Source organism: Chelonoidis abingdonii, chromosome 5, assembly GCF_003597395.2.
Source record: "Chelonoidis abingdonii isolate Lonesome George chromosome 5, CheloAbing_2.0, whole genome shotgun sequence".
Lineage (NCBI taxonomy): Eukaryota > Metazoa > Chordata > Testudines > Testudinidae > Chelonoidis > Chelonoidis abingdonii.
The window spans coordinates 141014201-141026303 of record NC_133773.1 but is presented as its reverse complement, the minus strand read 5'-3'; the positions used below and the strand labels follow the sequence as shown (position 1 = coordinate 141026303).

Sequence of the window (12103 nt, the reverse complement as noted above, 5' to 3'; positions counted from 1 at the left end):
TTATAAAAGTGGATGGGTAGGGTTCTGTGGCCTGCTTTGTGCAGGAGGTCAGACTAGATGATCATATTGGTCCCTTCTGACCTATGAGTCTATGAGTCTAAGTGTTGTTATCACAACTGTCCGACAGACATTAAAACACCTCCTCAAATCCTGAGAGGGCTAGGGTGAAAAGTCAGTACCCACCCCTGGCAGGTCGCCAATGTTACATTTCACCCAAAAGACAGCACCTGTCTGAAGCATTGGGCTGGTTTTGACTCTCAGGGAGGAGCAGTAGATCATGAGCATCACTTCCCACAGCATCTGGGCTTCCCTGATGCGCTAATAAAGTATTGACCCTGCTCAGTTTGTGCAATTTGATATGGTCGCAGCATGCAGAGACATGGAGGCAGGACAGTTTCAGTCACCAACAAATGCAGGGAGAAGAATAATGACAGTGAAAAGGGGATTTTGAGGCTGACGCAGTACGTTGGAGAACTTGCTGAGTATAAACTCTTACAAGGTCCTATAGAAATGTATACTAGGGAGGGTCCCAGAGTAGTGCTGGGCAAACCTTTTTTTGGTGAAAAATGCAGATTTAGGTGACACCAACATGTTTTGTGAACTGATGTTGGTTTTGCTCAATGGTGCATAAAAAAAAATTCTGAAAGAGTCAAAACATTTAGTTTTGACGTTTTCTTTGGGGAAAAAATCAATTTTTGTTTTGAAACTACTTTTTGTTTTGAAATGTCCTTCAATTTTATTGTTAAAAAGTCCAACATTTTAAAAAAGTTAAAACTGAAATGAAACATTTTATTTCAGATCAAAGCCATGTTTTTGCTTGTTTGTTTGACTTTACAATTCAGGTAAAAAATTCTGAAAAAAGCTCCTTTTTACTTGGACCCAAAATGAGTTCTTATTTTCTTGGAACTGTCAGTGAACAGAAAAAAATCATTATTCTCTCAGCTCTATCCCCCAGGTCTGCATGAAAGTGGAATAGCTCTATGGAGCAGCTATAACATAACCCAGGTGAGGCAGACCTAGCACCAGGCAACAATCAGGGTCTGACTGCAAAATAAAATTTGAGATTCTTTATTCCATGCACTAATGAGAGAGGCAAGGGCCCTCCTGGGTGGCCAGCAGCCAGGAGAAATGCATCTAACTGGTGTCTGCTGAAAAAGTTTGTTACAGAGAAAGAAAAGGCCTGGAGCTGGACTGTATTTGATCCTTGTACACAATGTAGCTATCAGGGCATGTATTTCTTATGTTGGTGTCTGGAATAAAGAATCCTGACTCATATCCTGCACGAGATGGTGCGGGAGGTAATAACTTTCATTGGACTAACTTGTGTTGGTGACAGAGGCTAAGTCTAGACTATCCGCCGTATCGGCGGGTTAAAATTGATTGCTTGGGGATCGATTCCAGAACTCCACCAACCCCAACGGAGTTCCGGAATCGACACGGGGAGCCGCGGACATCGATCCCGCGCAGTGAAGACAGGTGAGTAATCCGATCTTAGATATTCAACTTCAGCTACGTTATTCACGTAGCTGAAGTTGCGTATCTAAGATCGATTTCCCCCCGTAGTGTAGACCAGCCCAGAGACAAGCTTTCAAGCTTATATCGAGCACTTCTTATCCTGCACGTAACTGATGACTGGCTGCATTGAGACGAGGGCTGTGTTCCAGTATCCTTCTTGGACTAAGACCCAGCACAAACAATGCTCTGAAGTAATGCCACATAAGTATCAGATAGTGTGGATATAACTTTGCAGGGGACCATCTGAGAACTTGTCTGATGTCCGGACATCCCTGCATGGTTTAACAGCGACCTGGTGAGGCCACATCTGGAGTATTGCATCCAGTTTTGGAGAGAGTCCAGTGGAGGGCAATGGAAATGATCAGGGTGCTTTGGCACGTGACTTACTAGGAGACGCTGAGGGAACTGGGGTTATTCAGTCTGCAGAAGAGAAGAGTGAGGGGGGATTTGATAACAACCTTCAACTATCTGACAGGGGGTTCCAAAGAGGATGGAGTTCAGCTATTCTCAGTGGTAGCAGATGATAGAACAAGGAGCAATGGTCTCAAGTTGCAGTGGGGGAGATTTAGGTTGGATATTAGGAAACACTATTTCACTAGGAGGGTGGTGACAGGGCCAGTGCAACCATTTAGGTGACCGCCGCTAAGATTTGGGGGGTGGCATTTTGTTCATCAGCGACCCCAGCGGCCAGATCTTCAGCCGCCCTGGTCGCCACCGGCATTTAGGCAGAGGGAGCTGGGGCAGGGAAGTGCGCGGAGGGCCGCCTGCAGCAAGTAAGGGAGGGGCCTCACGCAGGGGAACTCCCCGCCCCAGCTCACCCCTGCCCGGTCTCCTCCCCGAACACTCTGTGGCTGCTTCACTTCTCCCGCCTCCCAGACTTGCAGCGCCTAAGCTGATTGGCCTAAATGCTGCTGCAAACCCAATTTAGTTGTGCAAGCTGCTGCTGCACCTACCAGCTGGCGTTGCTCCAAGAACCTCATGAGTCCGGTTGCTAAACCGCTCTCACCAAAGAATTCTGAGCAAAACATCTCCCTAGCCAGGAGGATTGTTAGTAACAACCGACCAAGCTGCCCTGTGTAGTTGTTTCATTAGCTGCACGTTTTGTTCTGGGATTTAAAGCCTGTTTTTACACCAAAGCCCTAATTCCACTGAGCGCTACTAATAACAATCATTATCAATCAGGGGCCACTTGTGTTGGCTGCTCTGACCTAATTCAGTAAAACAATTAGCCAAACAGCATGAGCCATGCAATGTGTGTGGTGGGGGTGGCTATAAAGAAACACTCCCAGAGGGGACTGGTGGAAGCTCCAGCGCGTGGGTTATTTAGTAGTGGGCTGGACACCGCCCTGGAGCAGGTGCCAGGAACAACCCTTCACTGGTTCAGTGTCACAATGTGAATGTGGCCTTACACGTTGCTGGTTCTGTTGTGCTTTTCACAGCATACTAGGGAGCTGGTGTATTTCATTTCCAACTTAGCATAATAACATGCTTCTCAACAGTCCGTTTCATGACAACGCAACCTATTCATTATTTTTGTGCAGCACCTTCAAGCATTTGGTATTGTAACAAATCATTGGCTAACTACCCCTGTAGGGTTGTCACTATGCTGCCCGTCACAGTCACTCTGAGCTTCCCGGAACGGGTGGGGAGAGAAGCCAAATCCTTTTGCCTCTAGCACTTATGCTAAAAGAGAATCTCTAGTAGCCTAAGCAGAACGGTGACTATGACACAAAATTGAGCAATACTGATTCTCTTTGTGCAAGGCATTGTATTCGATGCACATTAACCAATCATGATAGCACTATCATTATTCCACCGGCGCGTGTGAAATCAAATCTTTGCTGTCTATAAAGGGCTCTGTTCTCATGTACACCTGAGTACCTGACCGGACAAATAGACATACACAAGCTACAAATGTAATCTTAACATTGGTAACGACAATACAGATGAGCCAGGTAACTTCACAACTGCACAACTTCATCCTTGGATGACAAAATTTGGTGTCTTTCCCCCCCAATTTTGTGGTTATCTTCTCCATCAAAGCCATGTTTGACTATATTTGGGCCATTCTGAATAAACTGAAGGTCAGTTTTTCAAATATTAAGTATTCTGCTGCTAATAGACATATCAGTATCGACTAACCAGTTTGAATTTCACTGTCAGGATATGAAAACCAGGATCATCTAACGGCCGTTTGGTGGCCCTTCCATGAAACCAGTTGATAACGTTAGCCCACCCCTACTAGGCAGGTGTCCACACTGCAAAACTCCCAGAACGAGCTGGGAATCTTGGTGGAATGGGGCTGGAGACTCACAGCATCCTTTGGCCCTGAAAATCAGAGTGGAGACATGTTGCCAGGGGTAGGAGTCCATGGATAAACAGAGGACTTCAGACTCTTGTGCTTTCTGGCATCTCTCATCAACGCTTAAGTGAATTAAGTAAAAGCCTTTCAATTAAACTAGAATGACAGTAAATAGCTACTGCCACCTAGTGGAGGATTTGGATGGCCATTTTCCTCTGAGCAGTAGAAAACAAGGCCACTGACACTCTCCCTAGAGTTCAGAGTGGTAGCCGTGTTAGTCTGTATCAGCAAACAGACTGAGGAGTCCTTGCGGCACCTTAGAGACTAACACATTAATTTTGACATAAGCTTTCCCTAGAGAGAATAGCTTGTCTCAGAAATAACAGCAATCGCTATGGTCATCCTCAGGACTGTGCCTGAATCCTAAACCTTTTGAGGGTTTTGAATCCACACCTTGTAACTGCAGAACGTCAGTATTTAAAGGGACACTGGCAGATTGTATGCGAACGAAATTTTTCAGTGGAAATGTGTTTTATCTGTCATAGGTTTGCAACATGAACACTGCAATGCTGGGCTAGTGTTGGAGAACTGGGGCAAGTGAACCTGGCATCCGAGTACTCTGCTCAAATCTTAACCTGACACTCCCTCTGCTGTTGGACAAAGCGTGTTTCACGTCATTCCCCAAACTCTTGCCCAGTGTCACCATCCACATCTCTGCGATGTCTCGCCCCAGAGCCAGCTACGTTTTAGTGCTAGATGGAGCTGTCCCCATAGTGCAGAGTGAAACCTGCTTGGTCAGTAAAATACTTTGAGATCCATGAGTGAAAAGCACTATAGATGTTCTGAATACTATTTAAAACCTGGGATGATCCTGACTTCCCTCACATGGTGAAAATCAGAAGTAACTCCATTAAAGTAAGGAAAGTTACTCTGATGTGAGATCAGAAGGAGATCCAAAATCAAAGGCAGGTCGGGTATATATAGCCATATACAGGATGTGAAAATAAACTTCTGACCCCACCAACCCACAGTAACAGTGTGGAATTGACATCAAGTAAAGGGAATAATACAGGAAAAAGGACTTTCAAAATACACAAAGAGAGAAGGGAGCTGAAAGTTCTGCTACAACAAAGGGGCAGCAAGAAAAAAGCCCATATCTGTGGTGCAAATGCCAGTGACTTGAATTTGGCACTCACATACCATGGTGATAGGCAGCAGTGTACAAATCATAAGGTAGAATTGTGTTGAGAGAGACCCCTCAAAGAACATGGTGAAAGCAAGACCATGAACTTGCTCATCTTTGGCAAGGAAGAGCTGATTTAGTGCATACAGATCTGGTCACTCCATCTCAAAAAAGATATATTGGAATTGGAAAAGCTTCAGAAAAGGCCAAAAAAATTATTAGGGGTATGGAATGGCTGCCATATGAGGAGAGATTAAGAAGATTGGGACTTTTCAGCTTTGGAAAGAGACAAGTGGCCCGGGAGGTGGGAGGAAGATATGATAGAGATCTATAAAATCATGACTGGTGTGGAGAATATAAATAAGGAAGTTTTATTTACTCCTCCTCAGAACACAAGAACTATGGGTCACCAAATGAAATTAATAGGCAACAGGTTTAAAACAAACAAAAGGAAGTATTTCTTCACACAGCGCACAGTCAGCCTGTGGAATTCTTGCCAGAGGATGTTGTGAAGGCCAAGAGTTCAAAAAGAACTAGATAAGTTCTTATAACTTATAACAGAGTTCAAAAAGAACTAGCTAAGTTCATGGAAGGTAGATCTATCAATGGCTATTAGCCAGGATTGGCAGGGATGGTGTCCCAACCTCAGTTTGCCAGAAGCTGGGAATGGGTGACAAGGGATGGATCATTTGATGATTATCTGTTCTGTTCATTCCCTCTGGGTCACCTGGCATTGGCCACTGTCAGAAGACAGGATATCGGGCTAGATGGACCTTTGGTCTGACCCAGTATGGCCGTTCTTATGTCCCTTTCGCTCATGGGCAGGTTAAGATGCATCCTCCATATTGTAAATTACAGAGATTTTTCTCAGAGAGACACTTTCTTTACATTGCATAAAATGACTCCTGAGGGCCTCACTGGGGGAAAAGTGATGTTATGTTGTCTTACCAGCAAACATACTGCTAACAATAAAAATCTCCTAGATCTTTTAGTTATTAAATAACATGATTATGGAATGGGTCATTTGTAACATCCCCATTAAAGTTGCTCCAGTGTCTGCATCATAAACAGAAAGCACCAGCATTCGGGTCATTAGAACTTGATCTGTAAATATTGCTCCTGGTATCTCTCTTCATGTGAGTGGGTCTCAGCTTGAGAACATACTCACTTTATATTTTGTAGGCAGATTTTTGACTCTGTGAATGTTTCATTTATTTTAAGTAGACTCCCAAAGTACCTTATGGTCTTTGCAGATTATCTGTGTTTATACCCAGCGTGGTTAGTGTCTGCTGGAGTTCACACTGAGTCCCAACATCCAGTCCAACACACCTTTGCCAGTTGCTCATGTGACGCTGACAAACTAATTCCTTTTAGTCTGAAATTTTGCACATTTTTTCTTAGCCCAGACACTTTTAGAACATCTGAGCAAAATCCATTGTCCGTTTTTTCCAGTTGCGTATATAAAAAAAAATGTGTAGACCTTTTCCCAGTATGTTCTGCTCAGAAAATTTGTGCATGGATAACTCAGCAGTGACTGAAGGCAGAGGCACCAAACTTAGCTTGTTTTATCGATCTCATTAAGATTTAGGGAGCAAGCTCAGTTTGAAGAAAGTTGATTCAGTTTTTTTTTAAGATTATAAGAGCTGAAGGGGGAGTTTCATGCATGCCTAAAAGAATGTTTCTGTCCACCTTTTGGAGTGATCTAAACAATCCTAAAGTGCTGAATAAATCAAGATCCATGAATAAATCAGGCTTGCCTTGAACTAAAATTTGTCTAAAATTTTGAGACAATTTATGCTTTCAGAGATGGGGGAATCTGAGATGACCTGGAGTTTGACAGGATTGCAGTGATTCAGAGCCAACCTCGGCATTTCAGGGTAGCCATGTTTGTGCTGGCCTGGAGCTTGGATGGGCAGAATTTAAACAGCCAGACACCAGCTGGTACCCTCCATTCTAGCCAGCACAGAAGCAGCTCTTACCAAAAACACCCTAATGCTGCATTGCCTGGAGAGATGACTCTGTTGGGATCACGTGAGGGAGTGGGGTTAGTGAAGTCAGGGCAGAGAGAAATGGGGATTGCTGGGGAGGAATGAAGAAGAGGGGAGAAGCCCCATGTATAGAATGGATGATAGCCCACAAAGTCCTCTGAGGTGTGGTTTTGGACCATACTTCTTCCTCCAAAGGTGCCAAAAGGAGAAAGGAGCCTCCCCTACAGGCGAGAAGGTGGTTTCACACCATTTGACGTGGCAGCTGTTTGTGCCATAAAATACATTTCAAACAAATCAGATGAATTCAAACTGGAGCAGTCCTGGGAGGTTCTGAAAGACCAAGCTGTGATGTGCGTCTGCTGTGAGCTACCCCACTGGCCAGTGGTGGGCATGCAAGGGGGGCATGCTACGTTACAGCCTCTAAAGAAGGGGATTTCCCAGCACAACCACACACACCCCCAGCTACTTGCAATTGGTTCTTTTCTGAGATGACCCAAAGTCCTTTGCACTTGTCCAAAACTGGCACTGAGGGAATCACCGCACTGGGGAATGGGCCACTCTGTGAGGTTGAGGAGGACCCAACAGGAGATGTAAGGCAGACCTTCTCATCCTGGGGGTCTTGACCCCACCCAGGAGTTAGGCGGTCATTATCCTCTCCCCCATTCCTAAATAGTAGTGGAACCACTGGCTGAAAGTGGAGTATTTGTAAGGAAAAGGGGATCCTGGTGTGAGCAGGCTGAGAACTGCAAAGGCTTATTTAGAGCCTGGCCCAGAAAGTGGGAGATGTTGTTGAATTGCTTTGATCTTGAGTCTGGGAGAATCACACCCTGACTCTCTCTCTCTCTTGTTCTCTTGCAGAAGCCATGACGGAAGCAGTGAGTTCGGGCAGAGATTGCCTGCAGGCCGGGGAGTCCTGCACCAATGATCCCAGCTGCAGCTCCAAGTTCCGGACCCTCCGGCAATGCATCGCGGGCAACGGTGCCAACAAACTGGGACCGGACGCCAAGAACCAGTGCCGGAGCACGGTGACGGCACTGCTGTCCAGCCAGCTTTCTGGCTGCAAGTGTAAACGGGGCATGAAGAAGGAGAAACATTGCCTGAGCGTCTACTGGAGCATCCACCACACCCTGATGGAAGGTCAGTCGGGGCCATGTCTTAGCGGGCGGGTTTTCCAAATAGGGTCTTAAAAAGGAAATTTGTGTTGGTGAAACATGCCTGTTCCTGCTCCTTCTAGCCACAGAAAAGGATCAGCAGAGGCAGCAGCTGGGCTAGCTTCTTCCCCCCTTGATATGGGCAGACCGAAACCTTCTCCAGGCAAGTTGAGTTGCCATCCAGATGCCCACCTGGTTTGCAGTTAGTGCTGGCTCTGGTGGTAGTTTTTCATGCCCACTTGGATCTGGGCTGAGACCCACCTACCCGTTTCTCCCAGGTTTCCCACCAGCCACATCCGATGATAGAGACTTTTGGTTCCTTCAATGGACTAGCAGTGACTTAGATATGACAGGCTCTGCAGTCAGTCGCTTGAGCCACTCAGGTCAGGTCCACGCCTAAATCTTAGGTTGCTCCAACGATGTCACTCGGGGGTAAGAAAAATTCACTCCCTGGCAGCGTAGTTAAGCCAATCCAAGCCCTGGTGTAGACAGTGCTAAGTTGATGAAAGAATTCTCCCTTCAACCTAGCTACTGCCTCTCAGGGAAGGTGGATTTCCTGCAGCGACAGAAGACCCCCTCCCATTGCTGTGGTGAGAGTCTACACTACAGCAGTGTAGCTGCAAAGTTTCTAGTGTAGACATACTTCAGTCCCGCTACCAACGGTATCCAGAATGGTGTTAGCAAGGACATATCGGAGTGGCTACATCATGCCTCAAGCTAAGGTGAGGGCTGGGCCTAGGGGTATGTGCGCAGAGCTGCTATGCCAGCCCTATCAGCTGGACCATTTCATCTTCAAAGCCTTTCATCTAATTCTGCATTGCCCTCTTTATCTATTATCATTATGACATAGCGCCCAGAGAACCTAGTCAAGCTCCATCATTCTGGGCTCTTTACCAACATCCGCTGAAAACAATCCCCCAGAGAGCTTGTAGCCTGCATTGTAACGACTTCTCTGGGAGTTCCATGTGGAAAGCACTTGGGATCAAGCCCCAAATTCGCTCAGCTTCATTTCTCCCCAGCTGTGGGGTGGGGTATTTATTATTATGAAGTATTTTTCCCAAGGCTGCAGAGAGCATCAGTGACAGAATGTGGATGCTCCTGCACCCCCGCCCCCCGTGCTTGTGGTGACACCACCTGGACGCAACTCACACATTAGCACAGGGATGTTGTATTTGTGTTTCCAGCACTGGGAAAGAAATGCAAAACACAGGGGATACTCAGTGTGGTTAAAGCACAGAAACTGAGAGCCAGGAGATCAGGGGGTAATAGATTTATACATTTTAAGGCTAGAAAGAACCATTGTGATCGTATAGCAATCTCAGCCATCGATTCCTGCATCAAGCCCATATCTTCTGGATGAGCTAGAGTGTGTCTGTTTGTTTCATGTATCTTGATTTAAAGCCACCCAGTGGTGGGGAATCCACCAAAGCCCTTGGTAAGTTGTTCCAATGGTTAATTACCCTCACTGTTAAAAACATCCACCTTATTTCTAACTTGATTTTGTCTAGTTTTAGCTCCCAGCCATTAGATTTTGTTATGCCTTTGTCTGCAACGTTAGATCCCTTCCCATATAGGTACTTGTAGATGGTTCTTTTCCTAACTGTGCTACAGTTCTGCTTTGTAACCTCTAGTAAATCTCTTTACTGCTTTGTACCTCAGTTTCTCCATCTGTATAATGAGGCCAATAATCATGATCTAACTCTCCAGTGGCTACGAGACTTAATCTGTAATGTTTGTGTCCTGGGTAGAGATCTATAGCTGGGGAAGTGCAGCATTTTTCTAAAAAAAAAGGAATAAACTAAAACTGTTTATGTTGATTTTATATAAATGTCCCTGTAAAGTCTGTGTTGAAGAAATAACGTGGTGTGGGTGACCAAAAAAAACAATCTGGGAGTTGTGGTGGATCACAACCTCAGCATGAGTAAGCAATGCGACGCTGTTGCAAAAAAAGCAAATGCAATTTTGGGGTGCATTAACCGAGGCACAGCATGGAAGTCATGGGAGGTGATAGTAACACTCTAGTCGGCCCTGGTTAGGCCTCAGCTGGAGAACTGTGTCCAGTTTTGATCAGTGCAGTATAGAAAGGATGCGGAAAAACTGGAAAGGATCCAGAGGTGAGTGACAAAGATGATCAAGGGGTGGAATACAAGCCACATGAGCAAAGGCTGAACTAACCAGATATGTTTAGTTTGGAAAAGAGGAGATGGCGGGAGGACATGATAGTGGTCTCAGACACTTGAAAGGCTGCCATAAACAAGCTGGAGAAAAGCTGTTCTCTCTTGCCACAGAGGGCAGAGCAAGAGGCAGTGGGGTCAAACTACAGCACAACAGATTTAGATTAAATCTCAGGATAAACTTCCTGACTGTAAGAACAGTAGGACAATGGAACAGACATCTTGGGGGGTTGTGGAAGCTCCTTCATTGGAGGTTTTCCAAAAGAGGCTGGAGCCACCTGTCTTGGATGGTTTAGACACAACAAATCCTGCATCTTGGCGAGGGTAGACTAGACGGTCTTTGCAGTCCCTTCTAACCCTGTCGTTCTATGTTTCTAAACCAAACTCTGTTGAGTTTCCTGCCTGACCGTGTCTTTGGGATGTGTAAGATTTGTGGCGCATGCTCCTGACACCAAATTTCATCCCCACACCCTGCAAATATTTTAGTAAATGTTGATTTAATACTTTTAAGCGCCCTTATAAAAGTGCACATCAGCAGCGATAACTCTCCCCTGTCAGGCCTGCCAGTGTTTTATGCACCATGAAAATTAAATGAGGAATAAAACGGACACTTCCAACCATAGGCTGCAGAACAGATAGGTTAATAAAACGCTGACAGGAGCAGAAAGCAAAGGTGCCAAGAGTGACGCTTGGATTAAGAGGCTGAGCAAACAAAGTGAACGGGAAAGGTGCTGCCCAGACGTACCAGCAGCAAGGGCCGCATTGCCCATCTCTCAGAAACCAGAGTGCAGCTCTTACGCCGAGCCTACAAGGCGCTGAGTGCCGAGATGTGAAGTCATTGGGAAATAAAGGGGCTCAGCGTCTTGCACAATTGGGCCCTTCTTTTGGGTTGCTTGTTGGTTGAGTTCACTGTCAATGAAATCACCAAAGCAGGGCATTTCCAGGGCTATTGTGGAGAGATACACAACCCGGCGTCTCTGCTTCCATTAGCTATTGTTGTTGTTGTTGTTTTTAGTTAACTGTGTTACCGTAGCAAATAGGAAAGCGTTTTATCACCTAAACTATTGCATATACTTTTACAGATTAGTCCTTGCCAGGCATTGAGCAACAGGCCAAATTGAGAGTTTCCCTTTTTTCCCTACATATCACCACTTTTCATCTTCATTTTACAGAATGAAAACTTGATTGTATGAAGGTTTGCATCACAAGTGGCTTAGCTTACGCAGATCTTTCAGGTTACGCATACAGTCACATTTGTTGGCTGTTGGGTGATACGAAAACTCAGAAATCAACATCGCTAACAATGACTGGAAGACTATACTAAAGTCAGTGCTCAGGGGAGGAGCAAACAACATGTGCAGTCGTGTGGCAGCACTGCAGTTCACGAAAGGTCACCATATCAAAGCTTGGTTTGATAAACAAGCATCTGAAAATATTAAGAAATGTCAAGTACTAAAAATATTGCTTGGCATAGTCAAAACTTCAGCTACTTTCGGTATCGCCTTCCACGGCCATTGTGAGGTGCTGGAGAGAAGCACGTGTGGTATTTACCTGACAGACATAATAGAACTTTTGCCCATCATATCAGCGACACCAAGATAGTCAAATACTTGAGCAAGAGAATTACTGATGAACGTATACGTCTTTTAGCAGGTGGTTCATGCCTAATGTGATACAGCATGGCCAGAGGGCAGCATAAGAGTGTTAGCAGGGGGCCTTATTCCCTGCCAAGGGAGGAAGGTTTGCTTTAGATTAACTAGAACAGCTGTGGCCAATTAGAGCACCTGACT

At 45.4% G+C, this 12103-nt stretch overlaps 2 protein-coding genes across 2 annotated transcripts in view; one reads left to right on the top strand and one right to left on the bottom strand.

The window, feature by feature from the left end:
* ATRN (attractin) overlaps positions 1–12103 on the bottom strand; it is a 427246-nt gene that overhangs the window by 50232 nt on the left and 364911 nt on the right. The gene's annotated exons all lie outside the window — the stretch shown is intronic.
* The window catches only part of GFRA4 (GDNF family receptor alpha 4), a 145449-nt gene that overhangs the window by 85081 nt on the left and 48265 nt on the right, over positions 1–12103 (top strand). The window contains exon 2 of the mRNA XM_032765830.2: positions 7847–8125. Coding sequence (XP_032621721.1) covers positions 7847–8125 — 279 coding nt within the window. The remainder of the gene's footprint in view (positions 1–7846; positions 8126–12103) is intronic.